This window comes from Hyla sarda, chromosome 1 (genome assembly GCF_029499605.1).
Source record: "Hyla sarda isolate aHylSar1 chromosome 1, aHylSar1.hap1, whole genome shotgun sequence".
Classification (NCBI taxonomy): Eukaryota; Metazoa; Chordata; class Amphibia; order Anura; family Hylidae; genus Hyla; species Hyla sarda.
In genome coordinates, this window is record NC_079189.1 from 611507385 (window position 1) to 611532842 (window position 25458).

Consider the following 25458-nt stretch of genomic DNA (forward strand, 5'->3'; position numbering starts at 1 on the left):
CCAGAATCCCTCACCTCTCCAGTCATATCCATCTGTTATTACATAGATAAGAATGAGGTCATGTGACATCACTCCCAGAATCCCTCACCTCTCCAGTTATATCCATCTGTTATTACATAGATAAGAATGAGGTCATGTGACATCACCCCCAGAATCCCTCACCTCTCCAGTCATATCCATCTGTTATTATATAGATAAGAATGAGGTCATGTGACATCACTCCCAGAATCCCTCACCTCTCCAGTAAGCCGGAATAGTATCTGTAGGGTGAGGTTTATGATCCTGTCGGCCATCTTGTTCCTGTCTCTCTCCATGGTTGATGGGTCATCCAGGAGAATTCTCTTATATAGAAGATATCAGCAGAGGATCCTGGATTGGAGAAACCTGAAGGGAAGAAGAGGAGACCATGTTACAGATGTCTGATGTGGAGGACATTGACCCCGATGAGGTGACAGGTGAAGGGTTCGGAGGTTTCCATAGACAATGAATGTAGCGGCTCCATCTTACAGGAGACCAGTGCCGAATTCTCCGAATTGTAAGGAACAAAAATGTAAAGTTCTGTAGAATTTGTAAATAATATTATTATTACTGGAAAAAACATTAAAGAAAATGAATAAAGCTTCATCCTGAACAGATAAGGTCCTGAAGGGGTTACCTGCTCTACAGTGACCATAGATATATATAATTCCACCCACAGAGCTGTGCTTACAGGACCTGCGATGATGTCACCGTCATGTGATCAGTCACATGGAGGAGGAGGAGTCACATGATCAGGGGCTGCTGCTCTAGGCTCATCTGCTCAGTGTATGCAGGACTCTGCTGTGCTGGTTGTGATCGCTGCTGGATGAGCTGAAGTTATGTGTATGCAGCAGAGCTGTGTGTGTGTGATGTGCGTGGTGCAGAGCTGTGTATGTGTGTGTTATATATGTCTGCAGCAGAGCTGTGTGTAATGTGCATGTAGCTGAGCTGTATGTGTACACAGTAGAGCTGTATATGTGTAATGTGCATGTAGCTGAGCTGTATGTGTACACAGTAGAGCTGTATATGTGTAATGTACATGTAGCTGAGCTGTATGTGTACACAGTAGAGCTGTATATGTGTAATGTGCATGTAGCTGAGCTGTATGTGTACAGTAGAGCTGTATATGTGTAATGTGCATGTAGCTGAGCTGTATGTGTACACAGTAGAGCTGTATATGTGTAATGTACATGTAGCTGAGCTGTATGTGTACACAGTAGAGCTGTATATGTGTAATGTGCATGTAGCTGAGCTGTATGTGTACACAGTAGAGCTGTATATGTGTAATGTACATGTAGCTGAGCTGTATGTGTACACAGTAGAGCTGTATATGTGTAATGTACATGTAGCTGAGCTGTATGTGTACACAGTAGAGCTGTATATGTGTAATGTACATGTAGCTGAGCTGTATGTGTACACAGTAGAGCTGTATATGTGTAATGTACATGTAGCTGAGCTGTATGTGTACACAGTAGAGCTGTATATATGTAATGTGCATGTAGCTGAGCTGTATGTGTACACAGTAGAGCTGTATATGTGTAATGTACATGTAGCTGAGCTGTATGTGTACACAGTAGTCCTGTATATGTGTAATGTACATGTAGCTGAGCTGTATGTGTACACAGTAGAGCTGTATATATGTAATGTGCATGTAGCTGAGCTGTATGTGTACACAGTAGAGCTGTATATGTGTAATGTACATGTAGCTGAGCTGTATGTGTACACAGTAGAGCTGTATATGTGTAATGTACATGTAGCTGAGCTGTATGTGTACACAGTAGAGCTGTATATGTGTAATGTACATGTAGCTGAGCTGTATGTGTACACAGTAGAGCTGTATATGTGTAATGTACATGTAGCTGAGCTGTATGTGTACACAGTAGAGCTGTATATGTGTAATGTACATGTAGCTGAGCTGTATGTGTACACAGTAGAGCTGTATATGTGTAATGTACATGTAGCTGAGCTGTATGTGTACACAGTAGAGCTGTGTGTAATGTACATGTAGCTGAGCTGTATGTGTACACAGTAGTGCTGTATATGTGTAATGTACATGTGGCTGAGCTGTATGTGTACACAGTAGTGCTGTATATGTGTAATGTGCATGTAGCTGAGCTGTATGTATACACAGTAGTGCTGTATATGTGTAATGTACATGTAGCTGAGCTGTATGTGTACACAGTAGAGCTGTATATGTGTAATGTACATGTAGCTGAGCTGTATGTGTACACAGTAGAGCTGTATATGTGTAATGTGCATGTAGCTGAGCTGTATGTGTACACAGTAGAGCTGTATATGTGTAATGTACATGTAGCTGAGCTGTATGTGTACACAGTAGAGCTGTATATGTGTAATGTGCATGTAGCTGAGCTGTATGTGTACACAGTAGAGCTGTATATGTGTAATGTACATGTAGCTGAGCTGTATGTGTGCACAGTAGAGCTGTATATGTGTAATGTACATGTAGCTGAGCTGTATGTGTACACAGTAAAGCTGTATATGTGTAATGTACATGTAGCTGAGCTGTATGTGTGCACAGTAGAGCTGTATATGTGTAATGTACATGTAGCTGAGCTGTATGTGTACACAGTAGAGCTGTATATGTGTAATGTACATGTAGCTGAGCTGTATGTGTACACAGTAGAGCTGTATATGTGTAATGTACATGTAGCTGGGCTGTATGTGTACACAGTAGAGCTGTATATGTGTAATGTACATGTAGCTGAGCTGTATGTGTACACAGTAGAGCTGTATATGTGTAATGTACATGTAGCTGAGCTGTATGTGTACACAGTAGAGCTGTATATGTGTAATGTGCATGTAGCTGAGCTGTATGTGTACACAGTAGAGCTGTGTGTAATGTGCATGTAGCTGGGCTGTATGTGTACACAGTAGTGCTGTATATGTGTAATGTGCATGTAGCTGAGCTGTATGTGTACACAGTAGAGCTGTATATGTGTAATGTACATGTAGCTGAGCTGTATGTGTACACAGTAGAGCTGTATATGTGTAATGTACATGTAGCTGAGCTGTATGTGTACACAGTAGAGCTGTATATGTGTAATGTGTGGGCATGCTGGTAGTAGTAGTTTTGCAACACCTGGAGGCACCCTGGTTGGGAAACACTGTTGGATGCCCTATAGAGGTGTGGTGAACTACAACCCCCAGGATACTAGAGGCAGCATGCTGGTGTTATACCACAGACTGAAGACTCCTGAATGACACATGCTGGGAGTTGTAGTCCCTTTTGTGTGTGTATGCCAGTGTATCCCAACCAGGGCTGATTATATTAGTGTGCTGTGTATAAAGGGGCCGACCCGGGAAAATAGTAGGGTGGGTAAAGGGTGGAACAAAAAAAAAGGAGCCGCCCCAAACCAGCAAGGCATGTTGCATGCTGGGATTTGTAGTTTTCAGCACAGCAAGAAACAGGAAATAGAAGCAACGATAAGAAAACAAAGTGGGGGATAAAAAGACAACAAAGAACGGAAATAGAGTAGGCTAAACAACAAGAATAGAAATGAAACAAAACAAATAGGGTAAGTCAAAAACGGAAAAACACGTTGACCACCGGAGTACCCCTTTAATACAGATGAGAACATCTTTCAAAAACAAGCCGACGATCTGCATAAAAGATTGGTTGCCAGGGGTTACCCCCGAAAAATTCTAGATAAAGCTAGAGAAAAAATTGCAAATGTTCTAACAGAAGACTTGTTGCTTCGAAATAATCGAAAGAAAAAATGACAGAATAAGAAGTGCAATATACTCAAACTGGGTTATTTACAATGCGATCCAGACATTGCAGAAGTTACAGAAAATAAACCCATTATAACATATAAACCGAACACAACAATTAAAGGACTACCGTATATACTCGAGTATAAGCCGACCCCCCTAATTTCACCCCAAAAACCCAGGAAAAGTTATTGACTCGACTATAAGCCTAGGGTGGGAAATACATCACCCCCCACTGTCATCATCCAGACCCGTCATTAACACCCCCCCCCCCCCCCTCTTCATCATCACCGCCTGTCAATCCTTTCATCAGTGGTCTTCAACTTACGAACCTCCAGATGTTGCAAAGCTACAACAGCCCATAACGACTAACCCTCCCCACCGGACGGTCCCTGCAGCATAGATAGCCCGAACCAGCTCACCCTTCCTTCCCACCGAGGGGAGGTGAGTAGAAAACTAAAGGGGGGGGGGGAGGGTCTGAATGATGACGAAGGCCCTACAGTTGTCTTCAACCTCCAGAGGTTTCAAAACTACAATTTCCAGCATGCCGATGGCTGTCCGGGCATGCTGGGAGTTGTAGTTTTGTAACATCTTTAGGTTCGCAAGTTGAAGACCACTGATGAAGGGATTGACAGGCGGTGATGATGAAGGGGGGGGGGGCATGCTGGGAATTGTAGTTTTGAAACCTCTGGAGGTTGAAGACCACTGCAGGGTCTTCGTCATCATCCAGACCCTCCCCCCCCCCCTTTAGTTTTCTACTCCCCTCCCCTCGGTGGGAAGGAAGGGTGAGCTGGTCCGGGCCATCTATGCTGCAGGGACCGTCCGGTGGGGAGGGTTAGTCGTTCTGGGCTGTCCTTTTTCACTGGGGGAGCTGTCCATTTTCACCGGGGGGGGGGTCAGCCGTTGGCTGTACGGGCATACTGGGAGTTGTAGTTTTGCAACATCTGGAGGTCTGCATGTTGAAGACCACTGATGAAGGAATTGCCAGGCGGAGAGTTCACTCGAGTATAAGCCGAGAGGGGCGTTTTAAGCTCGAAAAATCGTGCTGAAAAACTCGGCTTATACTCGAGTATATACGGTATCTTAAAAGGAAAAGAAAGAGATCGAAATCAAAAAACAACTTGGTTGGAGGAAAAGGACAAAATAGGAAATTACAGATGTGGGTTATGGGGGAGATTTATTAAAACCTGTCCAGGGGAATAGTTGCTGAGTTGCCCATAGCAACCAATCAGATCGCTGCTTTCATTTTTCTATTTGGCCTCTGGAAAGTGAAAGAAGCGATCTGATTGGTTGCTATGGGCAACTCAGCAACTATTCCCCTGGACAGGTTTTGATAAATCTCCCCCCTATGTTCTTTTTGTGATCAAAATGTAAAGAACAATAAAATAAATCTGGGAGGTTATACTGTTACAGAAAAACAACTAATTACCACGAAAATGGTGGTGTACTGTTTGATCTGTCCCTGTGTAAAATACTATATAAGGAAAACAATACGCCCCCTACGGGAGCACCTGAAAGCTAAACTAATTTATGCAGGATAAGCCATCAACTGCCGAGCCGAGAAGTTCGTGACGAATCGAATTTACTGTAAGTTTGCTCATCTCTACTTGCTAACAAAAGAGTCCAGGTGGATCCTAAGGGTAAATGCCATGGGCCCGTTAGGGTTAAATGATAAAACGGAGCCACAGTCGGTTGGTACATAGAGACAGGTGGACAACAGCCGTATACATGGTATAGGGACCCCCAGTAGACAGAACTTTTTTTCTCATTAAAAAAATTGTAAAGTTGCCTAATTTTATATAATCTATAAAAAAAAAAAATAGTAGTTTATGGTGGCAGTGCCCATTTAACACCTTAACGACCGTGGACGTAAATGTATGTCATGGTGTCGTGGTACTTAACGCACCGTGACGTACATTTACGCACCGCCATGACCACGAGCACCGGAGCGGAGCTCGCATCATGCGTGGCAGGTCCCGGATGCTATCAGCAGCCAGGGACCCGCCGGTAATGGCGGACATCCACGATCGCGCAGATGTCTGCTATTAACCCCTCAGATGCCGTGATCAATACATTGGGGATCCGATCATCCAGCATGGCAGCCGGAGGTCCCCTAACCTGGCTCCAGCTGTCTCCCGGGGTCTTCTGCTCTGGTCTGAGATCGAGCAGACCAGAGCAGAAGATATCCGATAACACTGATCAGCGCTATGCCCTATGTAGAGCACTGAACAGTTTTAGCAATCAAATGATTGCTATAAATAGTCCCCTATGGGGACTATTAAAGTGTAAATAAAATGTAAAATAAAAAAGTAAAAAAATGTGAAAAATCCCCTCCCCCAATAAAAAAGTAAAACGTCCGGTTTTCCCATTTTACCCCCAAAAACAGCGTAAAAAATATAATTAATACACGTATTTGGTATCGCCGCATGCATAAAAGTCGCAACTATTAAAACATATTGTCAATTATCCGGTACGGTGAACGGCGTAAACGTAAATTTTTTTTTTTAAGTCCAAAATTGCAGCTTTTTTGTCACATTTTATTCCAAGTAAAACTTCAGCAAAAGTGGTACTGATAAACACTACAGATCATGGTGCAAAAAATGAGCCCTCATATTGCCCCATATACGGAAAAATAGAAAGTTATAGGTGGTCAAAATAGGGCAATTTCAAACATACAAATTTTGTTAAAATGGTTTGAGATTTTTTTTTAACCGGTATAATTATAGAAAAGCATATAACATGGGGATCATTTTAATTGTATTGACCCACAGAATAAAGAAAACATGTCATTTTTTTCTCATTCAAAGGGATTTTATTGTATATAAACAGAAAAAATTTATAAAAAAAACAATAGTAAAGCAGTGGTACAAAATCTCCAATGCAATGGAGTGTCCGAGAACATTGAGTAGCAATTAGACACCCATTACAATGACAATGGAAAAGAAGCAAATCAAAAGCACCAGTATCGTGCCGTAAATGAGTCAGCATATATGCTCAATGATCAAGCCACTCGTTGTAGTCATGGGGTGAAGGTATCGGTAAAGAGGGGGAAACACAAGGGTGATAACATGGCAGGTAAAAGGGGGGGGGGGAGGGGGATGGATGAGGGGGAAGGGAACATCGGGATTGGAGAGGGACAAGGAGAACAACAAGGGAAAGAAAAACATGGGCAGGGCGGAAAGTTAGGGGAGGAGAAACAAGAACCAAAACCACAAACCTGGTAACCAGCAGCCATCTTGTACAATATAAGGGTTCTCGTCCTTTCTTATGCACGGGCTTGCTATTGAGCCGGAGAAGAGGTCCCAGGAGAGGAAGGAAGTTAGTCTGTGCGGTAGAGGGCAGTTTCAGTGAAGGCAAACCAAGAGCGCCAGATCGCGATATATCTAGCAGAGGCTACAGAAGAGTACGCCATTAGTTCTTCCATTCGACTGAGGAAGAGAATCTCTTTATACCATTCCGAAACAGAGGGAGGATTGGTATCTCTCCAATGTCTCAGGATCACTGTCCTAGCCGCCATCTAGAGAAAGCGGGCCAGGCTCGCAGAGGGGGACCTCCCAGTCGTCGGCCTGATAGAGAGGAGCAGTACCTTTGGATCATTGGGGTAAGTTACCCCAGTGATGGTCAGGATGCGGGACAGCACGGTGGTCCAGAAGGGGCCTAGGGTCGGACAGGGCCACCATATGTGAGACATGGTTCCCGGAGCCCCACCACAACGCCAGCATAGATCGGATACATTCGGGAACATGTTATGAAGGACTACGGGCACCCTATACCACCGAGACAGTAGCTTATAATTCGTCTCTTGCGCCTTACAGGATATAGACAGCCTGTGCCACATCTGGAAGGCCGTAGCCCAATCCGTCGGGGCAAAGGATATTCCAAGTTCCTCCTCCCAGGCCGACACGAAGTTCGGGGGGGTTCTGTTCAGCTGAATCCATAAGGAGGCCATATATCCGTGAGACCGTCTTGGCGACCAGGGTGGAGGAAGTGCACATCTCCACAAAGGGATGGAGGGGCCTATCCAGATTCAGGTCACGGCCCACTGTGGTCACAAAGTGTCGGAGCTGTAAATAGTGCATGTACCTGGCCGGTGTGTGGAGGTGCGTCGATACCAGGTCCTCATAGGGGCGAAGCAGGGTGCCAGTCAGATGGCCTATGAGTGGGAGGGTTGGGGGCTCCGACAAGCCCAGGAAGGAGGTACGATTGCCTCCGGGGGGAAGCGTGGGTTATTCAGGATGGGCACCAGCGGGCCATCAGGCTTTACAATAGTAGAGGTGGACAAATATCTTCAATATGTCGTGTGTAATTCCTTGGACACCCATGGTAGGGCAGCATGGGCCTCGGTTGTGAGTACTCCCAGAGGCAACCAAGGGAAATAAAGGATCTCTAGTCTAGTACCAAAAAGGATCTGTAGTCTAGTACCCATCCATTGGTGGTGCGGCCGTGGAAGAAGTCCAGAAACCTAGCCAATGTGGCCGCGAGGTAGTAGGCCCTGCAGTCCGGAACCGCGAGACCACCCTCTTGTTTCCATCTAGATAAAATCCTCCCAGAAATCCTCGGCCGCTGCCCCGCCCAAACGAAGGTCCTGATATGCCTGTCAAGTTTACGAAAATAGGAAGGAGGGATCGCTACTGGTACCATCAGGAAGAGGTATAACAGTCTGGGGGGCACGTTCATTTTCACTATATTGGCCCTACCCACCCAGGAAAACGTGCCAGTTGACCACTTCGCGAGATCCCTCTCCAAAGACCTCAGCAGGGGGTCGAAATTAGGAGAAAAGGCATCAAGCAAATCAGCCGGTACTTGAACACTAAGGTACTTAATCGACCTCGGAGCCCACTGGAAGGTGTGTTCCCGTTTAAGACGGGAGACATCAATTTCCGGGAGAGAAATATTTAATGTCACACTCTTTGCCATGTTGATTTTGTGGTTGCTAAAGTGTGAGTATAGTCGTAAGGTGTGTGAGACTGCAGGTAATGAGGTATGGGGGGAAGATAGGTAAAGGAGTAGGTCATCCGCAAATGCAGAGCAATGGTGAACGTCGCCCCCAATGGAAAATCCCCCAATGACAGAGTTATTCCGGAGAGCAATCCGTAAATGCTCCTTGCATAGAATATAGAGGAGGAGGAGAGCGGGCAACCCTGGCGCGTGCCGTTGCGGATGGGTATGGGGGAGGACAGGGAACCATTGATCTTCACACGGGCCGTAGGGTCTCGATAAAGGGCTGTTATACGGCCTAACATAGAAGGGCCTAGGCCTATCTGGGTCAATGAGGCCTCCATGAACCTCCAATCCACCCGATCAAAAGCCTTTTCGGCATCGAGTGAAAGTAGCATTAAGGGAGTCCAGCCAGCTGAGGCCCTGTGCACCACAGAGAACAACCGCACAGTGTTATCTCTTGCCTCCCTGAAACGAAGGAAATCAGATTGATCGGGGTGAACTAGAGGCCCAAGGACAGTCGCCAGGCGATTCGCCAAAAGTTTGGCGAACAGTTTCGTGTCCGTGTTGAGCAGAGATATGGGCGGTAGCTCGCGCAGAGGTTGGGGTCCCAGCCTTCTTTAGGGATGACAGCTATATGGGCACTAAGGGAATCAGTAGGAAAGCCCATGGCCGGGGATATACAGTTAAGGTCTTACAAATGACAGGGAGGAGCTCTGATTTCAGGGACTTAAAGAACTTGGCCGTGTAACCGTCAGGGCCAGGGCTCTTGCCTGAGGGTAAATTAGAAATGGCCAGTGCTATCTCTTCCTCTGTAAAGGGGGCCTCTAGGGATTCAAAGTCGCCATCGGGAAGGTGAGGAAGGGCGGTCTGTTGTATATAGTCTGATAAGGAGATCGGTGGGAATGGGACCAGGAGGGTCGGTTTTGGAGGAGGGAGGTTATAAAGATCGGTGTAGTAATGTTCAAATGCAGACAATATGTCAGAGGTAAGGAACGACTTCCCTCCGCCTGGCGTTGTGATGGACGGGATATACCTTGATGTGTGTTTTTCCCAAAGGGCCCTGGATAGGTATTTGCCGGGTCTATTGCCCCATTCGTAAAACATCTTGGAACATTTCTGTCTGAACTGCTTATATTTATCGTTCAGTAGGGCACAGATGTCGTGGCACGTCTTAACGAAGTCCCTCAGTGTAGAATCCAATTGAGACCTTTTATGCTGGGCCTCCAGGGCGTTCAGCATCTCAAGCAGCTTCCTCAATTTCACCGCCTTGGCTTTTTTAAGGCGGGTACCATGGCTGAGTAATACCCCACGTAGTATGCATTTTAGCGCTTCCCACTGCATGGGAGGGGGGGTTAGATCGTGTGCATGATCGGTTTGAAAGTTTGTGATTGCTGCCTTCAAATCCAACAGGCATAGAGCGTCCAGGAGTAGGTGCCACGAGAACTGAGGGGTGCTCAGGGATGGGTTCCCAATAGGTTCCCAATCTGCGAAGAGGAAAGGCGGGGCAAGTAATAGTGACTCAGGAAGATATAATATAGTCTACTATAAGTGCCGTGAGGGCTAGAGTAATATGTGTAGTCCCTATCCCCAGAGTGCTGGAGGCGCCACACGTCACACAACTGGAGGGAGTGGAGCTGGCGTCTAAGGCGGCTCAACTGTCAGAGGGACATCGCAGAGTGTCCTAAGGACGCGTCCAGCACAGGTTGGAGGGGAAGGTTGAAATCGCCAGTGAGGAGTAACATGCCCTGGGTGAAACCCACTAAGACTTCCAGTGTGTAGATGAGGAAGGGAACCTGGGCGTGGTTAGGGGCATAGATTGTCGCCACTGTCACCACCTGGACCAGAATCGTGCCCTGCACAAACAGATAGCGAGCCTCTGGGTCAGCCCGGACCTCCTGTACGCTGAAGGGCAGTGATCGGTGAAAACCAATAGAGACCCCCTTCGAGCGAGAGTCTGGCTATGGAACCAGGTGGGGAAATACCGGCTGAGCCTGTCGGGAACATGGCCCTCCTTAAAAGACACAAGATACAAACCTTCAACTTGTGCACGTGGTATAGGATCTGAGACCTCTTCTCCGGAACATTGAAGCCCTGGATGTTCAGAGTGGACAGTTTCACTGCAGCCATATGATCAGAGGTGCCAAGAGTCAATCAGAGGTTGAAGTGCAGGACAGGCGGTTGGACGAGTGGCTGGTAGGAAGCAGGTCCTGCGGCTTGAACAGTAAGAACCAACGTATCAAGAATAGGTGAAAAACACACAAACAAAAGCAAAACAAAAAAGAAAAGTAAGCAAGGAAAAAGCGTCACTTGCATGTTAGCACTATTGGCAGTAGGAGATCTACAGCCAAACGGGTGCACTAAACGCACACCCAACCTGTGTGGGGGTAAACGTGAGGAGAGTTGGTGGGGTATGCAATATCAGGGCCGGCTGCATAAGTCCGGCCACGGCCATGACTAAATAAGAGAAAGGACCCTAGATAGGATCCAGTGGGGAGAGTGGTAGGGGGTGAAAGGGAGCAATGGTAGTGGGAACCTGGGAGGCCAAAGGACACCGGAGGGACATAGGGTGGGCCGGGGCGGGAGATGGGGGAAAGCGGAGGAGGGGGGGGGAAGGGTACGGCATAAGAGCAGAGGAGGGGGCGAGGACCATGGGCAAGGTAGCGGGAGAGGGGGGGGTCTGGGTATGGCATGGCGGGGGTGGGAGGGGTGACAGGGTGTGGGAGGGGGGGGGGAGAAGGGCTAAGGGGTGCTGGAGAGATAGCGGGAGAAAGAGGAGGGGGAAGGGGGGGGGGAGGGGATGACATTCAGTGGCATTGTCCGTCTCCAGGGGTGAGAACAGGGGGAAGCATAATGAGGTGGGCCAAAAGCAGTCTTATGAGGAGCAATGAGTCCAAAGGCACAGGAAGGCAAATGCTGACGGACGCTGTTACAGTCCAGCAGCAGCTGTCACCGATGGTCAGGAAACAGAGTTCCAGAAGATCACAGCACCTCTCCAGCGAGTCAGAGTTCCATTGAAGATCCCACCGAACGAGGCTGATTGCACCTCTGATGCTGGGGGAGTGGGCCTATGACATCCAGTCTTCTGTTGAGGGACCGTTGAGAGAAAGGTGCTGGAGGAAGAGCATAGGGGTCCTTCAGGAAGATCAGCCAGTCCGGTAGCAACAGTGGAGGTAGGTTGAGAGCAGTCATAAAGGAAGGTAAGTCCTCTGGAGTATGGAGGAATGTCACTGTCGTGCCAGCTGTGACATGGAGGGAGAAAGGGAAGCCCCATCTGTAAGGCAAGCTGCGTTCCTGGAGTAAGCTCAGAAGGGGCTTCAGCAGTGCCTGCTGACGAAGGGTTCATCTTGATCGGTCCGGGTAGATTTGAAGACTCGCCCCATCGAAGTCGACATCGCCCCGTTGCCTCACTGAGCGCATAATCTGTTCCTTCAGCATGTAGCGGTGAATGCGGCAGATTACATCCCTAGGACGATCAAGATCGGAGCTCTGCGCCCTCAAGGCTCGATGGACGTGGTCAACTTCAATAGGCGTGTCAGGGGGACGATTCAGTAACATGTTGAAGATCCTGGTAACAGTGTGCAGGAGGTCAGGGGTTTTGGTGGCTTCCGGAAGCCGACGGATGCGGACATTGTTCCAGCGACTTCTGTTTTCAATATTATCTAGTGGGTCCCCCAGCGCTTGAGATCTGGAGTCCTGAGTGCACAGGGTCGCCTGCACTTCCTGCATAGAGGCCAGGACCGTCGCCTAGAAGTCTTCCAGGGCGCTCACCCTCCCTTGTAGCGCAGACACGTTCTGTTTGACTGGCTGTAAATCTTGTCTACAGGCGTATTTCAGGCCAGAAGCCAAGGCCAACATGTCGGACTTGATGGGGAGGAGGGTCAAAAGTGCTTGTAACTCTGGGTGGCCCTTCAAGAGCGCAACCGCTTGAACAGGCGGCGGCAGGGTGGAGGATAGCATGTCACTACTCCGAGTGGATGAGCTTGGGGGGTGAACAGGTAGGTGCTGAGGCAGCGGGTGAAGGTGCAGCGGGCTGCGGGTCTCAGTTTCCAAATGTCCAGGGCCCAGTGGTGCCGCAGGGGCCACATTCATGGAGGAGGAGGGAAGTGGTAAAGCCCCCAGCTGCCCTACATTGAGATTGCTCAGGTGGAGAGTGTCCAAAGCGGCAGGTGCAGCTCCCCCCACATGATCCTCCTCTTGGTCAAAGAGCAGTTGGCTGTGTGCAGGTGAGCTTGCTGGGCTTCTAAAGATGGAGGGGACGCTGTGGGTGGGGAAGGGGGGACCCCATTGAAGTGCCCCCTGAGGGAAAGCCAGGAGGGACAGGTGCAGGAGGTGCTGGCTTGGGTGCCCTGTCGCACCTACCTTTTGCCCCATTGTGTGTGGATATGCATTCGCCTTCTGTACCTGGGTCTTAAGGACCCAGGGCGTACAGGTACGCCCGTGGGAATTCCGGTCCCTGCCACGAGCCGGGCAGGAATCGGACTAGGGTGACTGCTGAAATCAATCAGCAGGCACCCCGCGCAAATGCCGAGGGGGGTCATCAGACCCCCCATGTCGGCAATCGGCGCAAATCGCAAGTGAAATTGCGATTTGCGCAATTCCGGGTCTTACGGGTCACGTGTGACCAGATGACCCGGAGTTACAAGGTGATCGGGGGTGTAGACTACTGTATCACCTACTGTATCTATGGGGATTTCGCCCCCCCCCCCCCCCAGGAGAGCTGCTATTGGCTGGACGATCGTCATCCTGGGTTCAGTCAGCGGTCAGAGCTGCAAGAGGAGCCAGGGACCCCCCTCTGCCCCCATTGGATCGCCTCAGGAGACCCGAAGATTCCCTAGATCAGGGACAGAATCAACCAGAGGGAAAGTTAGGGAAATCCATGTAATAAAGTAAAAAAAAAAAATAACCCCCCCCCCCCCCCCCCCCGACCCCCTAATAGGGCTCAAGAGTACGCCACATCTTTTTTTTAGCGTGACCCAGGCCCTATTAGGGGTTCAGGGTGCTGCGATTTCCCCCCCCCCCCCCTTTTTTTTTTGGGCTGCAGCGGGGTTTTTTTTTGCTCACATAACGGTGTGTGATTACTAATCACACACCATTATACATAGTTACACCAAGCACTCACTACACACTATTTCAGTTATTTTTTCAGTGACAGCCTGGTCAATCACATGGTGGAGCAGACGAATCTGTACACCAGGCAGTTCATCGCCCACCACCCAGATTCTTTTTTGGTCAGGTCCAATGAATGGTACGCTGTCAGTGCAGCAGAAATGAGGACATTATGGGGCCTCTTGCTGCATATGGGCCTGGTCAAAAAGCCCAGTGTCAGGCAGTACTTCTACCAGACCCGCTTTACAGTATGGCCATGACACGTAAGCGGTTCGAGGCTATTTGGAAATGCCTTCATTATGCAGATAATGCGGCATGTCCACCCTGAGGTGATCCCGCCCATGACCGGCTTTACAAAGTGAGGCCGGTCATCGATCACTTTGGGGCCAAATTTTTGGAGGCCTACGTACCGCTTAGGGAGCTCTCGGTTGATGAGTCTCTTATCAGTTTTAAGGGGAGACTCCTCTTCCGCCAGTATATTCCCTCGAAGCGGGCGCGGTATGGCGTGAAGCTCTATAAACTTTGTGAGAGTACCTCCGGGTACACTCTCAAGTTTAGAGTGTATGAGGGAAGAGATTTCCGTATTGAACCCCCAGATTGTTCCCCCACTCTGGGTGTTAGCGGGAAAATCGTTTGGGAGCTTGTGCACCCTTGCTGGATAAGGGTTACCACGTGTACGTGGACAACTTTTATACCAGCATCCCTCTCTTCACATCCCTTGCCGCAAGATCCACGTCCGCTTGTGGGACCGTGCGGAGAAACCAGAGAGGCCTCCCTCTAAATTTGATCCAGACACCTATTCCCAAGGGTGAGTCCCGTGCCCTTACCTATGAAAACCTGTTGCTGGTCAAGTATAAGGATAAGAGGGATGTCCTTATGCTGACCACTATTCATGGTAATGGCAGCTCACCTGTCCCTGTGCGAGGTACCACAACAACGGTCCTCAAGCCTGATTGTATTCTGGACTGCAATCAGTATATGGGGGGAGTTGATCTCTCAGATCAAGTCCTCAAGCCATACATGGCCATGCGGAAAACACGTGTATGGTACAAAAAAGTTGCGGTCTACATGGTACAGGTTGCCATGTACAACTCTTTTGTACTGTACCGGAACGCTGGCAACACAGGGACATTCCTCCAGTTCCAAGAGGAAGTCCTAAAGGTCATGATCTTTGCTGACTGGGAAAGAGCAGGCCAGGCTTACCAAGAAACTGGAGTTATAGGTGCCAGGATCGTCCCAGGCCAACACTTTCCAGGTGAGGTCCCCCACACTGGAAAGAAGGGACGATCCCAGAAAAAAATGCAGATTGTGTAACAGGAGGGGGATACGGAAGGACACCACCACTCAGTGTGACACTTGCCCAGATAATCCGGGCCTCTGCATTAAGGACTGCTTCAGGGAGTATCACACTTCCATGCAGTATTAAATTTTCCCTCTTCATTTAAATTTTCCAAAATTTGACCCCAATGTACCAAGTCCAGAGTACATTCCAAATTTTAACCCCATAAAACCACTAAATTGCCCAAAAAAACTATTTCATAAAAAAAAACAAAAAAAAAAACTGATACGACCTCTGGGGGTATTTTTTCCAAAAATGGGTCATGGGTCACTGAGTCCCTATCATCGGGGACTTTTTATGTTGCCTCAAATGCGCAGCGCTCTCTCTCCACCTGAGCGGGTGCGCATTTGAGGCAACAGGTTAGGGACGGCCACACACATCACATTCCCAGAATGATGATTCAGAGCATAGGGTTTGGGGTGGGCATATTTTTTTTTAGTTTTGGCTATGCTCTGGGTCATCATTCTGGGAACATAACCTGTTTTATAATTTTATGTCCCACTGTACCCCTTGTTAGTTATTAGTGTACCCCATATAATGCCCCTTGAGGGGGGGCTCCCACTGTTCTGGCTCCATAGGCAGCTGTCCAGAAGCTCCAGGCCCTTGACTGCCCTCCTGTTCCTCCGTGACCAGTGAGCAGAGCCGATCTACGCCCAGATATTTCCCACATTTTTTTTTCTTTTTGCTGTTCTGGCACTAAATGTGACTCTTCTGAGCATTGTAGTGCGCCAGCAGAGCCCTTGACATCCACACATGGGGTATTTCCATACTCAGAAGAGATGAGGTTACACATTTTGGGGGACATTTTCTCCTATTGTAAAATTTTAGGAAAAACAGCATTTTAGTAAAAAAAAAAAAAAAAAAAAAAAAAAATTTACACATCAAAAGTCGTCAAACACCTGTGGGGTGTTAAGGCTCACTGTACCCCTTGTTACGTTCCTTGAGGGGTGTAGTTTCCAAAATAGTATGCCATGTTGTTTTTTGTTTTGTTTTTTTTGCTGTTCTGGCACCATAGGGGCTTCCTAAATGGGACATGCCCCCCCCCCCCCCAAAAACCATTTCAGCAAAATTTGATTTGCAAAAGCCAAATATGACTCCTTCTCTTCTGAGCATTGTAGTGTGCCCGCAGTGCACTTGACCTCCACATATGTGGTGTTTCCATACTCAGAAGAGATGGGGTTACAAATTTTGGGGGGCATTTTCTCCTATTAACCCTTGTAAAAATAAAAATTTGGGGGAAAACTAGAATTTTAGTGGAAAAAAAAAGAAAATCATTTACACGTCCAAATTTAACGAAAAGTCATGAAACCTCTGTGGGGTGTTAAGGCTCACTGGACCCCTTGTTACCTTCCTTGAGGGGTGTAGTTTCCAAAATAGTATGCCATGTGGGTTTTTTTTTGCTGTCCTGACACCATAGAGGCTTCCTAAATGCAACATGCCCCCAAAAACCATTTCAGAAAAACTCTCTAAAATCCCTCTGTCGCTCCTTCCCTTCTGAGCCCTCTAGTGCACCCGCCGAACACTTGACATACACATATGAGGTATTTCCTTACTCGAGAGAAATTGGGTTACACATTTTAGGAAGATTTCACTCCTTTTACCCCTTGTAAAAATTCAAAAAATGGGTCTACAAGAACATGCCAGTGTAAAAAATGAAGATTTTGAATTTTCTCCTTCAATTTGCTGCTATTCCTGTGAAACACCTAAAGGGTTAACAAACCTTTTGAATGTCATTTTGAATACTTTGAGGGGTGCAGTTTTTATAATGGGGTCATTTGTGGGGCATTTCTAATATAAAGGCCCTTCAAATCCACTTCAAAACAGAACTGGTTCCTGAAAAATTTCGATTTTGAAAATTTTGTGAAAAATTGGAAAATTGCTGCTGAACTTTGAAGCCCTCTGATGTCTTCCAAAAGTAAAAACATGTCAACTTTATGATGCAAATATAAAGTAGACATGTTGTATATGTGAATCAATATATAATTTATTTGGAATATTCATTTTCCTTATAAGCAGAGAGCTTCAAAGTAAAAATTTTCAATTGTTTCATAAAATTTTGGAATTTTTAACCAAGAAGCGATGCAAGTATCGACAAAATTTTACCACTAACATAAAGTAGAATATGTCAAGAAAAAACAATCTCGGAATCAGAATGAAAGGTAAAAGCATTCCAGAGTTATTAATGCTTAAAGTGAAAGTGGTCAGATGTTCAAAAAATGGCCGAGTTCTACAGTGAAAATTGGCCTGGTCCTTAAGGGGTTAAATTAACTATTATATATTTTTATTTGACATATAAGTAACATGTGACCAAGTATTATTGAAATATCTCCAGCTGTACAGAAGTTATGCTGGAACATACATTTCCAATAGATTTGCATGGAACTTTATACACAAACCCCGACCCTCACAAATGGAGGTGGGTAAGGGGTTAATTTAACTCTACTATATTTTTAGTTGACATAAAAGTAACATGTGACCAAGTTTCATGTTAATATCTTTAACCATTTGGAAGTGATGCTGGAACATACATCTATACATACACACAGATTTATTTTATTTTTTTAATTTTTTTATTCAACTGTTTTTTTTTTATTAAATTATTTTTCTTTAAAATAGATATTTGACAGTAAAGAAAATAAGAATGTAGAATAATAAACAAAGGTCATTAAATATTAACAAGACCAGGTTACAATACGGTAATCTGCATATAGATTGGGAACAAGTTTGGAGATGCAGTATATGATATATGTATAAATGTCAGATATCCTATGTACATGGTTAATATATAGATGTGTTATCTGCATCATTTACTGCTCTCAATTGGCTTCTCTCCTGTTTGATTTCCGAGTAAAACATTTCCCACATATTGAACGTGAAAATGGCTTCTCTTCTATGTGAGTTCTCTAATGTTCAACAAGAGACAATTTATGAGTAAAACATTTCACACATTCTAAACATAAAAATAACTTCTCCCCTTTGTGAGTTTTTTTTTATGTTCTACAAGGCCTTAAACGGGTTATCCAGGACATATATGTAAACTGGCTCCAGAAAGTTAAACAGATTTGTATATTACTTATATAAAAAAAATCTTAATCCTTTCAGTACTTATGAGCTGCTGAAGTTGAGTTGTTCTTTTCTAAGTGCTCTCTGATGACACCTGTCTTGGGAGCTGTCCAGAGTAGAAGCAAATCACCATAGAAAACCTCTTCTACTCTGTGCAGTTCCCGAGACCAGCAGAGATGTCAGCAGAGAGCACTGTTCCCAGACAGAACAACTCAACTTCAGCAGCTGATAATTATTGGAAGGAGTAAGATTTTGTAATAGAAGTAATTTAGAAATCTGTTTAACTTTCTGGAGCCAATTGATATAAAAAAATAATAATAATAATTTTCCTGCAATGCCTTTAATTTCTTAGTAAAACATTTCATACATTCTGTTCATAAAAATGGCTTCTCCCCTTTGTGAGTTTTTGGATCAACAAGGCTTTATTTCTGAGTAAAACATTTCCCTCATTTTATGCAAAAAAATATCTTCTTCATTGCATGAGTTTTCTGATGTTTAGCAAGATATGATTTCTTTGTAAAACATTTCTCACATTCTGAGCACGAAAATGGCTTCTCTCCTGTGTGAGTTTTTTTATGTTGCATAAGATGTGATTTCTGAGCAAAATTTTTCCCACATTCTGAACATGAAAATGGCTTCTCCCCTGTGTGAGTTCTTTTATGTTGAACAAGAGTTGATTTCCTAGTAAAACATTTCCCGCATTCTCTACATAAAAATGGCTTTTCTCCTGTGTGAGTTCTTTCATGATAAACAAGAGTTGATTTCTGAAAATAACATTTCCCACATTCTGAGCACAAATATGACTTCTCCCCTGTGTGAGTTTTTTTATGCTGATAAAGATGTGATTTCTGACCAAAACTTTTCCCACATTCTAAACATGAAAACGGCCTCTCTCCTGTGTAAGTTTTTTCATGATCAAGAATTGATTTCTGAGTAAAACTTTTCTCACATTCTGAACATAAAAATGGCTTCTCCCCTGTGTAAGTTTTTTGATCATCCACAAGAGTTGATTTTTGAGTAAAACATTTCCCACATTCTGAACATGAAAATGACGACTTCTCATTTTGCTTTACGATCAGTGATAAATCAGATTGGTCCTGTATATAAGGATGAGATGACAGATCTTGGCTGTGAAGGGCTGAGGGTGTATCTGGGATAATGGAATGTTCTTCATATGTATCTTGTGTGATATCATCATCTGCTTTATAATCTGAAGATATAAGATTCTCCTCTGATCTCCTGCTACAAGAATCTGCAGAGAATAAAACTGATTATTTTTAAGTAACTACCCCTTAAAAACCCAAAAATGTCAATTTTTTATTTTAGGGTTTTTATCCTTCCCTCCTAAGAGCCATAACTTTCTTACTTTTCCATCTACAGAGCGATATGAGGTTTGTTTTTTGTAGGACCAATAATACTTTGTAAGGACACCTTTCATTTTACCATAAAATATACTGCAAAACACAAAGATTAAATTGAAATAAAGCTGAAAAGAAAGAAGGGGGGGCTCGATTTTTTGCCATTGACTTTGCGGTATAATTGACATGTTATCGTTACTCGTCAAGTCTGTATAATTACAACGATACTCACTTTGTATAGTTTTTGGTATATTTTACAATTTTAAAAATAGTTACAAATTATTATTTTCAAATTTTGCTTAAATTTTGCTTACATTTTGTAATCCGTATAACTTCTTTTAAGTTTTCTTTGTTTATGGAACTGTGTAGGGGCTCTTTTTGTTTTTGTTTGTTTTTGCGTTGTAATTTTTTATTGTTACTATAAAATTTAATGGGACTCAAATTTTTTTTTGATTAGGCCATTCACCGTGTGGTGCTGGGAGCTTGTGACATCATAGCCCCGCCCCTACATGATGTCCCGCCCCACCCCCTCAATGCAAGTCTATGGGAGGGGGCGTGACGGCCGTCACACCCCCTCCCATAGACTTGCATTGAGGGGGTGGGGCGTGATGTCATGAGGGGGCGGGCTATGACGTCACGAGCTCCCGGCGCCGACTCCAATGTTCGGAACAGTTTGTTCCAAACGCTGAGCAGCGGGCGGAGTACCCCTTTAATGACCAGGTTCTTTTTTTTTTTTATTTTATTTGACATGTATCTCTTTAAATGGTAAACACTTTAGAACGCTTTTTCTGAGCGGAGCGATTCTGATACAGTTTTTTCGTGACATATTGTACTTTATATAAGTGGTGCATTTTTGTTGACACATGCAGCAGTTCTTGTGAAAAACTACAAAATAGTGTGAAAAACTGGACAATTTCTTGCATTTTTTTTTTTTTAATGGTGTACACTGTGCGGTAAAAGTGATGTTATATCTATTCTGTGGGTCAGTACGATTATGGCGATTCCCATTTTATATCGCTTTCTATGTTCTTTTTCTTTTTCTGAGCAAAATTCTTTTTCTGCCATTCATTTTCCAACAGCCGTAACTTTTTAATTTTTCATCCGACGCCATTGAGTGAGGGCTTATTTTTTGAGAAATGAGCTGTACTTTTTATTGGTATCATTTTTGATACACCCTACCTTTTTGATCTTTCTTATTCCGCTATTTGTACCAAAATTGTTGCATTGTGCGCTTTTTTGGGGTTTTCTTTACGTTAACCGTGCGGGATAATTTACATTATAGTTTTATCATATAGTACATTATTACGGACGTAAAAATACCTGTTATGCATATGATTCATGTTTTTGATCTTTTTTCATCACAATACAGTGTTTTATTGGGAAAGGGGCATTATTTTTGTTTTACACTTCATACATGCATGACCAGCAATTTATTATTTTATTTTTCACTTTTTACAGGTTATACTATGCTGTAATACATTTGTATTGCAGCACAGTATAACCTGATCTGCTGCGGATACTACAGCCTGTGCGATCCAGCCTGTGGCTTCCGTAGCTGGCAGACAGGAGGCAATCAGCAGACCTCCTGCTGCCATAGCAACCAAGAGCGACCCACGATGGTATCGTGGCGCTGCCGTTGGTGAACAGGGGGATCGCACTCCCCCTGTCAACATCATAGATGATGTGATCAGGATTGATCATGGCATCTATGGGGTTAATGCTGCCGGTAGATACGGCGGAACCCGATCACAGCCCCGGCAGCTATGGCGGAACCCTGTCTGTGATCGCTAGATGTATGCATACGTCCCAGCGCACGGACATGTCGGGAGCTGGGATGTATGCATATGTCCTATAGCGAGAAGGGGTTAACCCCGTAGGGAACAAGCCAATTTTTGTTGTTGCACTTTCGTTTTTTTCCTCTTCGCCCTTTAAAAAAAAACATTTGTGAGGAAAAATTAAAAAAAATAAAAAATAATTAAAACTACCAATTTTGGGGGTGGCGAGTTGGGGAGGGGGTTTATGACATTCACCAGGCAGTGAATTTAACATCTAATCTTGATCCTTAAGGTCGGCATGATTAAAACAATACCCCCAATTTAGTTTGCAATATGTTTTACCAATTTTGAGAAATTCTAAACTTTTTAACTTCTTAGAAAAAAAAATTTTTTCTGCCGCCCCTTTTACTTTTTTTTTTTAATGGCCTATATGAGTTTTTATCGGTACCATTGTGCTATTGATCTGACTTTTCAATCACTTTTTACATATCAATCACAGAGCCACGGACCACAGGGAAGCAGAGGTAAGCCCTCCAGTTACCTTAGCAGTGGATCCCCCCCCCCCCCCCCAGCTTATGATGCCTGCTAGGTACAGGGCTGAACAGAAGGGGCATAGTAATAGTGTGGAGACATAAAAGGGGGACTAACCATAGTAAGAGGACATAGAAGGGCCTGTGGTCCAAAATTTCCCTTGGAGCCCAAAGGACTCTAGTTACACAATTTTTCCATAAAACACGATTTCAGCCGGTGACTAAGTAGAAACTTTGACACTTATCTACATTTAGTGGTTACTACTCACATGGGCAGTTATCTGTAGGAATGTCCTCCTTATACTGCTCATCACCACTCACATCTGTCTCCTCTTTTTCATCCTTTATGTCTGTGGCATTACAATAGATCAGATGTTTTCCTGTAGGAATGTCCTCCTTATACTGCTCGTCACTGCTCACATCTGTCTCCTCTTCTTCCTTTATGTCTGTGGCATTACAATAGATCAGATGTTTTCCTGTAGGAATGCCCTCCTTATACTGCTCATCACCGCTCACATCTGTCTCTTCTTCTTCCTTTATGTCTGTAGCATTATTATAGACCAGATATTTCCCTGTATGAATATTCTCTTTATACTGTTCATCACCTCTCACATCTGTCTCTTCTTCCTTCATGTCTGCAGCATTAATATAGATCAGATCTTTTCCTGTAGGAATGTCCACCTTATACTGCTCATCACTGCTCACATCTGTCTCTTCTTCTTCCTTTATGTCTGCAGTATTAATATTTAACAGATCTTTCCCTGTAGGAATGCCCTCCGTATACTGCTCATCACCGCTCACATCTGTCTCTTCTTCCTCCTTTAAGTGTGTAGCATTTATATAGATCAGATCTTTCCCTGTAGGAAAATTCTCCTTATACTGTTCATCACCGCTCACAGCTGTCTCTGGAGCATTAATATTGTTCAGATCTTCTCCCTGATTCATAAGATATGGAAGAAATATTGTAAAAGTCATCAGACAGTAGGAGAAGTCACATACATTGTTACAGATGAGCAGGAGATGAGGAGTCATGGAGGGTGAGGGGACTGACCACAAGAGCTTCACAGCCCTTCTACAGATCATAGGGAATATCTCCATCTACCTGATCCTCCTGTGGAAGAAGAGGACGGGTACACCTCTCTGGTGCTGTTCTCTTACTGGATCTGACTGTAGGGAACACATACAAAGACTGAATTCATTCTTTACATACAAATAATGAGAGGACGTGTGTATATAGTCATGTCTATTACCTGGTGATGTGAGGGGCTGCTGATCCTCCATCATCACCTGATCCTTGTACTGATCCTTGTGTCCTTCTACATACTCCCACTCCTCCATGGAGAAATAGACCGCCACGTCCTGACACCTTATAGGAACCTGACACATAATGATACAGTCATCACCCCGACCCCTCCAGTGGTGTTACTGTATAATGTCCCAGCATTCCCAGCAGTGTCACCTCTCCAGTCATCACCAGACCCCTCCATTACTGTAAAATTTCCCAGCAGTGTCACCTCTCCAGTCATCACCAGACCCCTCCATTACTGTATAATGTCCCAGCAGTGTCACCTCTCCAGTCATCACCAGACCCCTCCATTACTGTATAATGTCCCAGCAGTGTCACCTCTCCAGTCATCACCAGACCCCTCCATTACTGTATAATGTCCCAGCAGTGTCACCTCTCCAGTCATCACCAGACCCCTCCATTACTGTATAATGTCCCAGCAGTGTCACCTCTCCAGTCATCACCAGACCCCCTCCATTACTGTATAATGTCCCAGCATTCCCAGCAGTGTCACCTCTCCAGTCATCACCAGACCCCTCCATTACTGTATAATTTCCCAGCAGTGTCACCTCTCCAGTCATCACCAGACCCCTCCATTACTGTATAATGTCCCAGCAGGGTCACCTCTCCAGTCATCACCAGACCCCTCCATTACTGTATAATGTCCCAGCATTCCCAGCAGTGTCACCTCTCCAGTCATCACCAGACCCCTCCATTACTGTATAATGTCCCAGCATTCCCAGCAGTGTCACCTCTCCAGTCATCACCAGACCCCTCCATTACTGTATAATGTCCCAGCAGTGTCACCTCTCCAGTCATCACCAGACCCCTCCATTACTGTATAATGTCCCAGCAGTGTCACCTCTCCAGTCATCACCAGACCCCTCCATTACTGTATAATGTCCCAGCAGTGTCACCTCTCCAGTCATCACCAATCCCCTCCATTACTGTATAGTGTCCCAGCAGTGTCACCTCTCCAGTCATCACCAGACCCCTCCATTACTGTATAATGTCCCAGCATTCCCAGCAGTGTCACCTCTCCAGTCATCACCAGACCCCTCCATTACTGTATAATGTCCCAGCATTCCCAGCAGTGTCACCTCTCCAGTCATCACCAGACCCCTCCATTACTGTATAATGTCCCAGCAGTGTCACCTCTCCAGTCATCACCAGACCCCTCCATTACTGTATAATGTCCCAGCAGTGTCACCTCTCCAGTCATCACCAGACCCCTCCATTACTGTATAATGTCCCAGCAGTGTCACCTCTCCAGTCATCACCAATCCCCTCCATTACTGTATAATGTCCCAGCATTCCCAGCAGTGTCACCTCTCCAGTCATCACCAGACCCCTCCATTACTGTATAATGTCCCAGCAGGGTCACCTCTCCAGTCATCACCAGACCCCTCCATTACTGTATAATGTCCCAGCAGTGTCACCTCTCCAGTCATCACCAGACCCCTCCATTACTGTATAATGTCCCAGCAGTGTCACCTCTCCAGTCATCACCAGACCCCTCCATTACTGTATAATGTCCCAGCAGTGTCACCTCTCCAGTCATCACCAGACCCCTCCATTACTGTATAATGTCCCAGCAGTGTCACCTCTCCAGTCATCACCAGACCCCTCCATTACTGTATAATGTCCCAGCAGGGTCACCTCTCCAGTCAGCAGCTCCATCATCTTGTTGATGAGTTCTAGGATCTTCTGTTCATCCATTTCCTCATGTATCAGGGAGTGAGGTGGGGGCCCAGGGATTGGGCTCAGGGTTCTTCCCCATTCTTCACACGCAGGGGCCCGACAGCGCCCACTAGAGGACTTCTTCACTACTGTGTAATCCTGTGTATGGAGAGACACATTAATATCACTACATACATTCCCAGAATCCCTCACCTCTCCAGTCATATCAATCTGTTATTACATAGATAAGAATGAGGTCATGTGACATCACTCCCAGAATCCCTCACCTCTCCTGTCATATCCATCTATTACATAGATAAGAATGAGGTCATGTGACATCACTCCCAGAATCCCTCACCTCTCCAGTCATATCCATCTGTTATTACATAGATAAGAATGAGGTCATGTGACATCACTCCCAGAATCCCTCACCTCTCCAGTCATATCCATCTGTTATTGCATAGATAAGAATGAGGTCATGTGATATCACTCCCAGAATCCCTCACCTCTCCAGTCATATCCATCTGTTATTACCTAGATGAGAATGAGGTCATGTGACATCACTCCCAGAATCCCTCACCTCTCCAGTCATATCCATCTGTTATTACATAGATAAGAATGAGGTCATGTG

The 25458-nt window shown here is 45.3% G+C and overlaps 1 protein-coding gene across 1 annotated transcript in view; it reads right to left on the minus strand.

The window, feature by feature from the left end:
* Positions 1-25458, minus strand: part of LOC130302850 (oocyte zinc finger protein XlCOF7.1-like) — a 185990-nt gene that overhangs the window by 157995 nt on the left and 2537 nt on the right. The window contains 2 exon segments of the mRNA XM_056551747.1: positions 23113-23239; positions 24807-24986. Coding sequence (XP_056407722.1) covers positions 23113-23239; positions 24807-24986 — 307 coding nt within the window.